The 13,384-nt window shown below is 43.1% G+C and overlaps 1 protein-coding gene across 1 annotated transcript in view; it reads left to right on the forward strand.

Moving 5' to 3' along the window:
- Positions 1–12,587, forward strand: part of LOC139400740 (integrin, beta 5) — an 89,079-nt gene extending 76,492 nt beyond the window's left edge. The window contains exons 12-15 of the mRNA XM_071145402.1: positions 942–1,042; positions 2,429–2,548; positions 4,733–4,899; positions 10,800–12,587. Coding sequence (XP_071001503.1) covers positions 942–1,042; positions 2,429–2,548; positions 4,733–4,899; positions 10,800–10,895 — 484 coding nt within the window. The 3' untranslated portion in view covers positions 10,896–12,587. The remainder of the gene's footprint in view (positions 1–941; positions 1,043–2,428; positions 2,549–4,732; positions 4,900–10,799) is intronic.
- The last annotated feature ends 797 nt before the right edge of the window (positions 12,588–13,384 follow it).

Below are 13,384 nucleotides of genomic sequence, written 5' to 3' on the forward strand. Positions count from 1 at the left end.
GCATCAGCGACTCCTGTGGCGGGCCGGGCGCAGTGCGCGCTAGCCAAGGTTGCCAGGTGCACGGTGTAGCCTCCGACACATTGGTGCGGCTGGCTTCCGGGTTGGATGCGCGCTGTGTTAAGAAGCAGTACGGCTGGTTGGGTTGTGTATCGGAGGACGCATGACATTCAGACATTCAGCCTCCGAGCCTGTACGGGAGTTGTAGCGATGAGACAAGACAAGCTACTACAACAATTGGATACCACGAAATTGGGGAGAAAAAGGGGTAAAATTCAACAAAAAAAAGACACATATAACTCAGTCTAGATTATTTCTGTAAAGGGTCAGAGTACAAAACGAGTACGCGGATGCACAGCAGTGTTCCAGGAATATTAGACCCATTGGCTTTCCGTCCTTTTATAATTCTCAGCTCATGCAACTTGTCCAACTGTCAACTCTTTTAAATGAATAGGAGAGGCATACCGGAGATGCTTTGGTTGGGAATTGTGAGGATGTGCGCTTTTGGGCTGCACGCCCCCCATGGATGGTAGTCTCAGAGCCACACAGCTATATCACACTGGGATGCCAGACTATCGTGTCTCAGCGACTGTGGACTATGAATTGCGCTTCAGAAAGATGTTAAGACGGAAAAAGAAAAAGGTTTACGACTCAAACTCCTCACTCGAATCACTCATCCTATATCAGGAGCAGAGTGTATCAGCAGGCTATCCCAGGGAATGTGTTGCTATCAGTCACAGTTGTACCATCCCAGCATGCTCCTATACTCACACATGGCTCTCATTTCAGAGGTATAAGGTGAACATTTTGGGTGTGACCCTTGACCATAAACTGACCTTAAACTCTAGGCCTGGTCAGCTCTGCTCCTGTAAACACGGCACATATATAATTATGCCACGCACGGTCTCTTGTTGCTCTGTCATCTCTCTCTTTCTCCACTCCAGAGAATGCATCGAGTGCCGGCTTTTCGACTCCGGAAGACTGTCCGACAACCAGACGTGCCAGCGGCTATGCAAGGACGAGATCATCACTGTGGAAACGCTTAGTGAGTAAACAAAACACTGACTGACTGTGCTTCCCCTCTCTAACATCAGCTGGCCAGCAGAGAGAGAGAGACACACACACACACACACACACACACACACACACACACACACACAGAGGAGTATCAACATCTGTGATTAGCGTCTGCAGCAGTTTGTTGTTGATGCATTACAGACGTCTTCCCTTGTTCTAGTTTATTAGCTCTCTCCCGCTCTTACTGAACACAGACTTGCCAAAACACGGCATACTTACCATTTGAGCTGTTTTAGCTAATGTGACATCACCCAGCTGCTCTGACGGTTTAGCTCAGACCAACGTAACGAACGCTTCTCCAACCCACACACACGCCCATATGCCTCATCTGTAATTACTTATGAAAATAAATATACCCTCTCCAGTCCAGAGTGGGTGTCTTATTTTCCGGCGAGTGTCAGTCTGGGTCTCTAGTGGCAGAGCGGACGGACATCTTCTGTTCTGTCCTCCGGGTAGCAGCTGATAATAACGGGCAGCGCCATGCAGCCAAACCCATCATTTGGTTCAAAGACACGCAGACCCATTAAAACATGATGCCCCCTGCCTACTCCCCATCTACCCCACCCTCTAAACAAGCATGTAACTCTACCTGCACCCATAACTCTAAACTGTCATCACGTGCTGTCTTTTAAAACCCACAGGTCTTAAGTGGAACATAGACAGTCCCAGGTTTTGGTCTGTCTGGATCCCTTCAGCATATTTGCATTACGGGGGATAGTTAGCTAGGAATGTTTTAATATGTTAATGTTGCTTGTGGGGACATTGTGATGCTGAGATGGCAATAAGGTGCTGTTTCAGACTCAACATGGGCTCTGGATTTAAAGAGATTGTTATATCTTAAGGCCCTCCTCTCACTGTCGCTCTGCCCTCACTGTCCTAGATCTGCTCTGTTCACCTCGTTCTTTCACTCTGCTATTCCAACCATCTGACCTCCCCTAATAGACTCTGCATGTACATTCCAGAAACTTCTTTCCCGCCGAAAGCAGAGAGGGGAGAGGAGACTGGAGGGAATCGAGGGGAGATGGAAGACGTTGGAGGGGATAGAGCTAGTCTAATTCCTCAGTCCACAAGGCATTTAGAATATTTGAATGATAGAGTTCACAAAAACAAGGACAAAAAAGCAAAGCAAATGGCTCTGTCCTTACTGTGGAATGTGATCAATCATTTTATCCAAGAGTGATTTCACAATAAAGCAATGCATCTTGATACATTTTCCCACATTGTTGTGTTGTTGGAGCTCTCACCATTCTCTTGTTTTCTTTCTTTTGTCTTTTGTTTCTTCTCCCAGTAAGTTTCTCCAGCTTTTTTCTTGCTTGTGTCTCAGCAGTGCCCCTCTTTTTTTGTCCTCTTATAGAAACGGAAGACCCCAACGCTGTCCTTTGCTTGTACAAGACGGAGAACGAGTGTGTGATGAAGTTCATGTACTCTGAACACGCCAACGGCATGTCAGTCCTCACCGCGCTCAAAGAGCCAGGTCAGTACTGCTACAGAAAACATGGACATGACATATCAGCCAGCTGCTTCTCTTCACATTCAAAGAAATGGAGGATAAAACAATAACAGAGAAGGTCATGTGTTGTAGTATGAAATAGTGTATACCATGTCTGTCTGTTATTATCTGGAGAGTGTCAGTCTAGGCCTCTTTTGGACATGCACTCTATTGGACAATTAGGTTATGATAGATTTATATGTTTTTGTGTAAACGTTTGACTCTTTCTTTCTTGCATCTCCCTTTGTCTATATTCCTATCTATCTCTCTTTTATATATGTGTGTGTGTATGTATATATATGTATATATGAATGTATGTGTATATATATATACTGCTCAAAAAAATAAAGGGAACACTTAAACAACACAATGTAACTCCAAGTCAATCACACTTCTGTGAAATCAAACTGTCCACTTAGGAAGCAACACTGATTGACAATAAATTTCACATGCTGTTGTGCAAATGGAATAGACAACAGGTGGAAATTATAGGCAATTAGAAAGACACCCCCAATAAAGGAGTGGTTCTGCAGGTGGTGACCACAGACCACTTCTCAGTTCCTATGCTTCCTGGCTGATGTTTTGGTCACTTTTGAATGCTGGCGGTGCTTTCACTCTAGTGGTAGCATGAGACGGAGTCCACAACCCACACAAGTGGCTCAGGTAGTGCAGCTCATCCAGGATGGCACATCAATGCGATCTGTGGCAAGAAGGTTTGCTGTGTCTGTCAGCGTAGTGTCCAGAGCATGGAGGCGCTACCAGGAGACAGGCCAGTACATCAGGAGATGTGGAGGAGGCCGTAGGAGGGCAACAACCCAGCAGCAGGACCGCTACCTCCGCCTTTTGTGCAAGGAGGAGCAGGAGGAGCACTGCCAGAGCCCTGCAAAATGACCTCCAGCAGGCCACAAATGTGCATGTGTCTGCTCAAACGGTCAGAAACAGACTCCATGAGGGTGGTATGAGGGCCCGACGTCCACAGGTGTGGGTTGTGCTTGCAGGCCAACACCGTGCAGGACGTTTGGCATTTGCCAGAGAACACCAAGATTGGCAAATTCGTCACTGGCGCCCTGTGCTCTTGACAGATGAAAGCAGGTACACACTAAGCACATGTGACAGACGTGACAGAGTCTGGAGACGCCGTGGAGAACGTTCTGCTGCCTGCAACATCCTCCAGCATGACCGGTTTGGCGGTGGGTCAGTCATGGTGTGGGGTGGCATTTCTTTGGGGGAGCCGCCCAGCCCTCCATGTGCTCGCCAGAGGTAGCCTGACTTCCATTAGGTACCGAGATGAGATCCTCAGACCCCTTACAACAATTTTATAGGTTTTACTGAGTTAGGTTATATAAGGAAATCAGTCAATTTAAATTAATCCATTAACTAGGACTGTCTAGGAATGTATGGATTTGCATCTGTTTTTCACAGATACCTTTAAAAAAAAAGTAGGGGCGTGGATCAGAGAACCAGTCAGTATCTGGTATGACCACCATTTGCCTAATGCCGCACAACACATCTCTTTAGCATAGAGGCTGTTGATTGTGGCCTGTGGATCCAGAGCATCCCAAACATGCTCAATGGGTGACATGTCGAGTGAGTATGCAGCTCATTCAAGAACTGGGACATTTTTGGCTTCCAGGAATTGTGTACAGTTCCATGGGGCTGTGCATTATCATGCTGAAACATGGATGCATGGCAACGGGCCTCAGGATCTTGTCACAGTAACTGCATTCAAATTGCAATCGTTAAAATGCAATTGTGTTCGTTGTCCGTACTTTATGCCTGCGCATACCATAACCCCACCTCCACCATAGACCACTCTTATGGCGGCTAATGGTAGAGAAATTAACATTCTATTCTATGGAAACAGCTCTGGTGGACATTCCTTAAAATCTTGGATTATCTTGGCAAAGGAGAAATGCTTACTAACGGAGATGTAAACAATTTGTGCACAACATTTGAGAGAAATAAGCCTTTTATGCGTATGGAACGTTTCTGTGATCTTTTATTTCAACTCATGAAACATGGGACCAACACTTTGACCATGGGGTTTATATTTTTGTTCAGTGTATATGTCTCTATATATTTCTCCTATCTATATCTTTGTGTATTTTCTTAGTTCCTGTGTATATCTGCTTTTTAATAATCTTTGTTTCTCTCCCCTCCCGTCTCCAGAGTGTGGCGCAGCGCCGGATGCCATGACGGTCCTCCTGGCAGTGGTGGGAAGTATCCTGCTGGTGGGCATTGTGCTGCTAGCCATCTGGAAGCTGGTCATCACCGTGCACGACCGGCGGGAGTTTGCCCGCTTCCAGAGCGCACGCTGCCGCGCACGTTACGAGATGGTGAGGAGGATGACTGTCCTATTTATAACAGTGATTTACAGTGCCTTCAGAAAGTTGACTTATTCAACATTTTGTTGTTACAGCCTGAATATAAATCTTTTTGATGTCACTGGCCTACACACTGTCAAAGTGGAATTATGTTTTTCCAAATGTTTACAAATGAATAAAAAGTGAAAAGCAGAGGTGTGTTGAGTCAGTAGTATTCAACCCCTTTTGTTATGGCTAGCCTAAATAAGTTCAGGAGTAAAAATGTGCTTAACAAGTCACATAAGTTGCATGAACTCTTTGTGCATTAATAGTGTTTAAATTTTTTTAAATATGACTACCTCATCTCTCTACCCCACACATATCTGTAAGGTCCCTCAGTCAAACAGTGAATTTCACACAGAATTAAACCACAAAGATCAGGGAGTGTTTTCCAATGCCTTGCAAAAAAGAAAGCAGACCTTGACTATCCCTTTGAGCATTATTAATTACACTTTGGATGGTGTGTCAATACACCCATTCACTACAAAGATACAGGCGTCCTTCCTAACTCCATTGCCGGAGGCCAATTGTGACTTTAAAACAGTTCAAGAGTTTAATGGCAGTGATTGTAGTTACTCCACAAAACTAACCTAAATGGCAAGAGTGAAAAGGATGCATGTACATCATGAAAATAGTCCAAAATATGCATTCTGTTTGCAATAAGGCACTAAAGTAATGCTGCATAGCAATTAACTTCATGTCCTGAATACAGTGTTTTTTTTATGTAAAATCCAACACATCACGGAGAACCACTCTTCATATTTTCAAGCATGGTGGTGGCTACATCATGCTATGGGTTTGCTTGTCATCAACAAGGACTATGAGTTTTTTGGGGGGAGGGGATAAAAATAAACTAAATAGATCTAAGCACAGGCAAAATCCCAGAAGAAAACCTGGTTCACTCTGCTTTTCACCAGACACTAGGAGATTAATTCACCTTTCAGCAGGACAGTAACCTAAAACACAAGGCCAAATATACACTGGTGTTGCTTACCAAGACGACATTGAATGTTCCTGAGTGGCCTAGCACCAGTTTTGACTTAAATCAGCTTAAATCTATGGCAAGACTTGAAAATGGGTGTCTAGCAATGATCAACAACCAACTTAACAGAGCTTGAAGAATTTGAAAAGGAATAATGGGCAAATATTGTACAATCCTGGTGTGCAAAGCTCGAGACTTACTCAGACTCACAGCTGTAATCACTGCATAGTGTGGTTTTACCATGCATTGATTCAGGGGTGTGAATACTGATGTGAATTAAATATCTGTATTTCATTTTCAATAAATGATCAACAAAAATCTAAAAACATGTTTTCACATTGTCGTTAGGGGGTATTGTGTGTAGATAAATGGGTGAGAAAATACATATATTTTGAATTCAGGCTGTATCACAACAAAATGTGGAATAAGTCAAGTCAATTAATAGTTTCAGAAGGCACTGCACATATAAACAGGTTGAATTCATATGTGACTGAGCCACATTTGATATGGGAGTCAATGAGGACTATTACACCATCTATCAAATGAAAGGCTGTGTGAATTGCTGTGATGCCTGTTCTGGGACAAGAGTAGGCCTATATAAGTGATGAGACTTGCATGTCTGCGAAGGATAGGATATAAGCACATCCCATTTTAAATGCCAAGTTGTGGAATGTATTGTTGTCTTTCATCTCATTGTGGTATACATCTAATGTACTTTTGGAACAGTTTCCATGTATCATAACACTGAAGCCATATGTGTGAACTGGGGAAGGAACAAATATGTTTTTCAAAGTTTTATTCCCCACGTGCACAGGATACAACGGGTGTAAAACAGTACAGTGATATTCTTACCTTGAGAGCTATTTCCCAACAATGTAGTAATACTAATAATATAAACTCAGCAACAAAAACAAATGTTCCTTTTTCAGGACCCTGTCTTTCAAAGATAATTTGTAAAAATCTAAATAACTTCACAGATCTTCATTGTAAAGGTTTTTAACTCTGTTTCCCATGCTTGTTCAATGAACCATAAACAATTAAGAACATACACCTGTGGAACGGTCGTTAAGACACTAACAGCTTACAGACGCTAGGCAATTAAGGTCACAGTTATGAAAACTTAGTAATATTATATATAATATAATAATGTTCTTAACTGACTTGGCCAGTTAAATAAAAAAGTTACAATGTAGCGTATGTGCCTATGCGCAAAATAGAAAAAGCATAGGATATTTGTATGTCGATAAAACAGCTCTGCTTTGCTTGGTAAGTAATATTGGCCAAATAAGCAGTTTTTACCCTCGTTGCATCAGATATGTATTCTGCTGAGACAAGTTTTAAACACTTTCATGGTCAAATCCAATTTTATTCAAATCAAATTGCTGAAACTGACAGCGCTTCAAACAAAAAAATTCTATCGGAGGTAGAGATGCGCATGAGTCTCGTTTGACTCCGCCCAGCGTTGTCCGGGTTTGGCCGGGTTAAGCCGTCTTTAATAAGAATTTGTTCTTAACTGACTTGCCTAGTTAAATAAAGGTTAATTCAAATACCATCTCGACGGACTCAACTATCTTTAACCAGAGATTCATTTTTTTTTCAAATACTGTAAAACTATTTGGTGGAATATGCTTTGAATTATTATATTTTTTTTGCCTTGAAGACTACGTTAGTTTTCTTTGAGTCTAGTGTTCCATAGGCCTACATGTTCATTTACGGGGCGCCACAAAAACGAAACCAAGTGTCTCACTCACTCAATTGCGTTTGACCTCTCCCTCTACACACGCGTTGTGAGTGTGTACACAAGCTCCCTTTAGGCCTACAGAAATAAATCCCTATAAAAACGTATCTGAGGGATACACAATCGACATTCCTTGACAAATCATGACAGTTTTATCCCACATTCAAAATGGACTGGTTGATTGAAGTAGGACAATATGTATTCCATCAATGAGCGGCAGTTTTGGGATAGTTGTGTCCCGTTTTTTCCCCCGCTTAAGCTACTTTGCGAACTGCTAGTGACATTCTTAGAATTGGTTATCCTAGGCTATAACCCCCCCCCCCCCCCCAAACATAGACGGGTTCCACACTGAAAATATGGATTGACGTTAGTTCGATGAAGACAGAGCATATTTATTTTAAATTCCAAAGAATAGGCAGAATAAACTAAATTGAACGTCTGTCTATCGAAAAGGTTTGTAACCCTGAAACAATTGTCTTTCAACTCGCCAAATTGAGCCCCATTTCAAATGACCACTGAGAATAACTGTTCAAGACAGGATATGCACATCACTTAGCACTGGTAACTTTTTTTCATTTGGAAATGTATTCTGTTATATTACATGTTTTTTTACTACAAAATAGGTGTCTTGTCTGTGATAAGGGCTTGGGAAATAAGATTGTCTTGTCTGCTAAATTAACAAAACAATGCTATTCTATTGCACAGCCATAGGCTTCTGCAAGCAAGCGCCACTGCTGAGGTTACTATCTTTTTGAAGATTGTGTTCCACAATATAATATAACCAGTTGGTATTACGGTTTCAATAAATCAAACTTAAACTTAAATGGCACTTGTTTTTTAACAGTCTCGTGGTCAGGGGATAGAAGCTGTTTAAGAGTCTGTTTATCTGAGCCTTGATGCACTGGTACCGCCTGCCGGACGGGTGCATGGAGAACAGTTCATGTCTCACTAGCTGGAGTCTTTGGCAATTTTTTGGACCTTTGTCAGACACCGCCTGGCATGTACGTCCTGGATGGCTGGGAGCTCACCCCCAGTGATGCGCTTGGCCGTCCGCAACACTCTCTGTAGGGCCTTCCGTTTGCAGTGGTACCGTTGCCATACCAAACGGCGACACAACCAGTCAGGATGTTCTCAATGGCGTAACATTTTCCTGAGGATCTGAGGGGCCAGGCCAAATAGTTTCAGCCTCCTGAGGGAGAAGAGGCGTTGATGTGCCTTCTTCACGACCATGTTAAGTCCTCAGTGATGTGGACACCCAGGAACTTCAAGCTCTTGACCCTCTCCACCGTGACCCCGTCGATGTGGAGGGGGGTGGGCCTGTTTCCTGTAGTCCATTATCGGCTCCTTGGTCTTGCTGACGTTGAGAGAGCGGTGGTTGTCCTGGCACCACACTGCCAGTTCTGACCACCTCCTTGTAGGCTGTCTCATTGACGTTGGTGATCAGGCCTACCACTGTCATGTTGTCAGCAAACTTGATGGAGTTGGAGTTGTGCACGGCCACATAGGGATTAAACAGGGAGTACAGGAGGTGCTTAAGCACACACCTCTAGGGGGCCCCCACGTTTTGAGTGTCAGCGTGGCAGAGGTGTTGTTTCCTACTTTCACCACCAGGGAGCGTCCCGTCAGGAACTCCAGGAATCATGTGTTCAGTCCCAGGGTCCCGTACTTTGTGACGAGATTGGAGGCCACTATGTTGTTGAACGCTGAGCTGTAGTCGATGAACAGCATTCTCATATAGGTATTCCAGATGAGAGAGAGCAGTGTGTGGAGTGCATCATCTGTGTGGAGTGTGGAGATTACATCGTCTGTAGATGCCAATGACTGGAACGAATTGCACAAATCGCTGAAGTTGGAGACTTATCTCCCTCACTAACTTTAAGCATCAGCTATTTGAGCAGCTTACTGATCTCTGCATCTGTACACAGCCTATCTGTAAATAGCCCATCCAATCTACCTACCTCATCCCTATATTGTTTTTATTTAATCTTTGCTCTTTTGCACACCAGTATTTCTACTTGCACATCATCATCTGCACATTTATCACTCCAGTGTTAATTTGCTAAATTGTAGTTACTTCGCTACTATGGCCTATTTATTGCCTTACCTCCTTACGCCATTTGCACACACTGTATATAGATTTTTTTTTCTATTGTGTTATTGACTGTAAGTTTGTTTATTCCATGTGTAACTCTGTGTCGCACTGCTTTGCTTTATCTTGGCCAGGTGTCACAGTTGTAAATGAGAGCGTGTTCTCAACTAGCCTACCTGGTTAAATAAAGGTATGGTGTTGTGTGCCATGACCAGCCTTTCAAAGCACTTCATGATTACAGATGTTAGTGCACCAGGAAAGGGTGGTAGTAACCATCAGGAATGATGGTGGTCAGCTTTAGACATGAGGATTACAGACTGTGACAAGGAGAGGTTGAAAATGACATTGAAGATGCCTGCCAGCTGGTCTGCACATGCTCTGAGAACGCACCCTGGAATATCGTCTGGGCCCATCCCCTTGCAAGTGTTGACCAGATTAAAAACTTTACTTCGGCCTCGGAGAGCGAGATCACCAAGTCCTCTGGGACGGCGGGGGCCCTTGTGCACAGCTCTGTGGTGTTTTTGTTGATGCGTGCATAAAATGCATTGTCTTTTTCTGGTAGAGAGGCATTGTTGGATAGATCACGGCTAGATCCACCTTTTGTAATCTGTTATGGACTGTATCCCATGCGTCAAGCATCGGAGCCGGTGTAATAGGATTCCACCTTGATCCTATATTGTCATTGTGCCTGTTTGATGGCTCTGTTGAGGTCGTAGTGGGAATTCTTGTACTTGTTTGTGTCTTCAACCATAGCTTCGGAGTTGGCTGCGAAGCTCTGTGCGGTAGCTCTGTATGATATGCTCTATATGACCACTTAAATGTGATCAGTGTGAAGAGCCTAACTTGAAGCATCTGCTGGAACAAAAACAATGTGTTGAACCATCAGACCTCATAGCTGTCAGTTAGTGGAAGAACTGTTTGGAACACTGTGACTGTTCCCAAAATTCTGAGGCTGTGGCTTAAACATGCCTCAACATGTGCATGTTGATGAACTGACCAATTTTTCAAACTTTGTTACTCTCTCCCCTTTTCTCTCTCTCGCTCTCTTTCATCTCTCTCTCCAGGCCTCCAACCCCCTCTACAAGCAGCCCATCTCCAGCCGCCCAATAGAGACAGACTTCATTATGTATGGCAAGTCTTACAACGGAGCAGCCCACTAACCACCTCCCCATGGGGGTGCTGGTGGTGCGGGGGCACGGCAGGACCGGTCCAAGTAGAGAACCCAGGAGGGGTGGGAAATTATTAAATAAACTTAACCATCTATCTGATCTGCCAAGGACTTATGACAAACAGAAGTAAAAGTAGTAGTCTGGATTGTTTCTGGGGACTGTGGCCTTTTTTTTCCTCTCTGACTGAGGAGAAACAAAGTGACCAACTACCATGAAGTAATGAGATGTGACTTAAAGCTCTAGGCTGCTCTGTATGATTTACTGATGTCAGTAGAATACAGCCCAGAGGACAAGCAACAACATTCTCCTGGTCTGGAAATTGTTTAAAGAGGACCGAGACAATAATCTGTGCTCCTCTGAGTCATCTCTCTAGCTAACAAGCGGATGTTATATAAGCAGAATGAACTATGTAGACAGAACAATGAAACCCTATCTGTCACTGACAATTTGTGTTATATTGCCAACTTCACATCACAAACCAGGGTTTCCCAAACTCTGTCCTCACGACCCCAAAGGGTGCACATTTTAGTTTTTTGCCCTAGCATTACACAGCTGATTCAAATAATCAACTAATTATCTAGCTTTGATAATTTGAATCAGCTGTGTAGTGTTAAGGAAAAATACTAAATGTGTTCCACTTGGGGTTCCGAGGACCGAATTTGGGAAACACTGTCATAAACCATAACATCTCCTTCACATAAACAGCAATACACATTGTACAGACAGCCAAGGCATCGACTTATATTTGTATGTATATTTCTTTTTTACTCTTAAAAATGCCTATCCTGACACTCACTATGCATCCTCCTTCATAACAAATGGAAATATGAATTAATGTACATCAGCAGGAGATTTTCAGGTTTATGAGATAATAACATCACATTTTTTTGTGGACTTTGGCGTCATGGTACTAACATTAAAAGAGCAATAGTTTTCCTACCCTTGTTTCACACTGATGATATTATTAGGAGAGGCTCAAAGTGACTAGGAATCTCCATCTATTCTCATTGTGTTTCTATTATTGTTGTTACACTACATATGCACTTCTTTCTCTAGTCTTGATCTATTGTTTGTGCTGTGTCAGCACCTATTGTCATTGCCAAACAAATAGATACATTTGGATACAGCACAAACGGATCTGGGACCAGGCTTCTATTCAGTATGACTGCAATAACCCTGCTCTCTGTCATGGCTACATTACTTGCACTGTGAGTGTGGGTGGGCGGAGAGACAGGGAACGTCTCTAAGCTGTGTTGACATGGTACATAACTCTCTCCCTCACCCATTCCAACAGGAAGAAGCAGGCTACAACATGGCACTGGAGTTATGAAAGGGCTACAGTATGAGATGGGAGGGAATACTTCTCATTAAATGTGTTCCATGGCCTTTTTTGTGATGGTGAGCTAGGCTCGAGAGAGTGCGAGAGACGATGGACGAAAAGAGTGTGCGCACTAACTTTTATTGATGTGTGTGTGCCAAACGCAATAAGAATCACATAAAAACAATCTGCTTGTGTGTCTTGGCACCATGTGAGGAAATGCATGAACCCAGACCTTTCAAGTACAGCATTGATAATTCACCATTAGAAACCAATAGATTTACAACACTACTGCGTGTATATGTCATTCTGCACACAGAGCAGGTATTCACGAAACAGCAATAAATGGATGACTTAAAAGCAAATATATCCCATTTATTTGACTTTTACTCCCATGGTGACCCTCTTGCAATTTTTCCCCCACCCCTGTCCAGGATCCTCAACCTTTTATTTGTATCACCTATGCATAGTTTCACCTGTGCATAAATCATGAAACTATACTTCCTAGCAGCAGCACATTTCCAAATAACAAAAATAAACAGCCAGTGTTTGAGGGTGACTGAAGGTTAAGAGAGACATGAATGAAATTAACTGTGAGTGTTGGAGGGTGACTGAATGTTAAGAGAGACATGAATGAAATTAACTGTGAGTGTTGGAGGGTGACTGAATGTTAAGAGAGACATGAATGAATTGGAGGTCTGTCTTTGGCTTAGACCTCAGGTGCCAGGGAAGCTGTGCATGTGTTCAAACGCATCTGTTCTCACTCTCAACCAATAAGCAGCAGTCTACTGCCCTCGGTACAGAAACAGAGGAAAGGTGGTCTTGTCTCCCTTTACACCTTGGTTTCTGCTGTCGCCCATGACAACCCTCACCATGTGCTTCTCTCCCTAGCTAACCCAGATTTGTATTTTAGCTGCTAAATTAGTTGCATAAATTCAGCATTTTTTTCAGAGATGAAATGAACTGCAAATAAGACTCATAGAAGCACTAACAACCCAAAGTAATGTCAATAAACACATGGAATATGTGTACACCCTATTTGTTATTCAGTTTTCCGAGAACTTGATGTTTCACATGAGCTGGAAAATGCATTCTATTTCCCTGCTAACTTCATAGTTTGGAAGATCCCAAGTATACAGGGAAGGGGGTGGAACTAACGCTG

The sequence above is a fragment of the Oncorhynchus clarkii genome, chromosome 3 (assembly GCF_045791955.1).
Source record: "Oncorhynchus clarkii lewisi isolate Uvic-CL-2024 chromosome 3, UVic_Ocla_1.0, whole genome shotgun sequence".
In the NCBI taxonomy this organism is placed as follows: domain Eukaryota; kingdom Metazoa; phylum Chordata; class Actinopteri; order Salmoniformes; family Salmonidae; genus Oncorhynchus; species Oncorhynchus clarkii.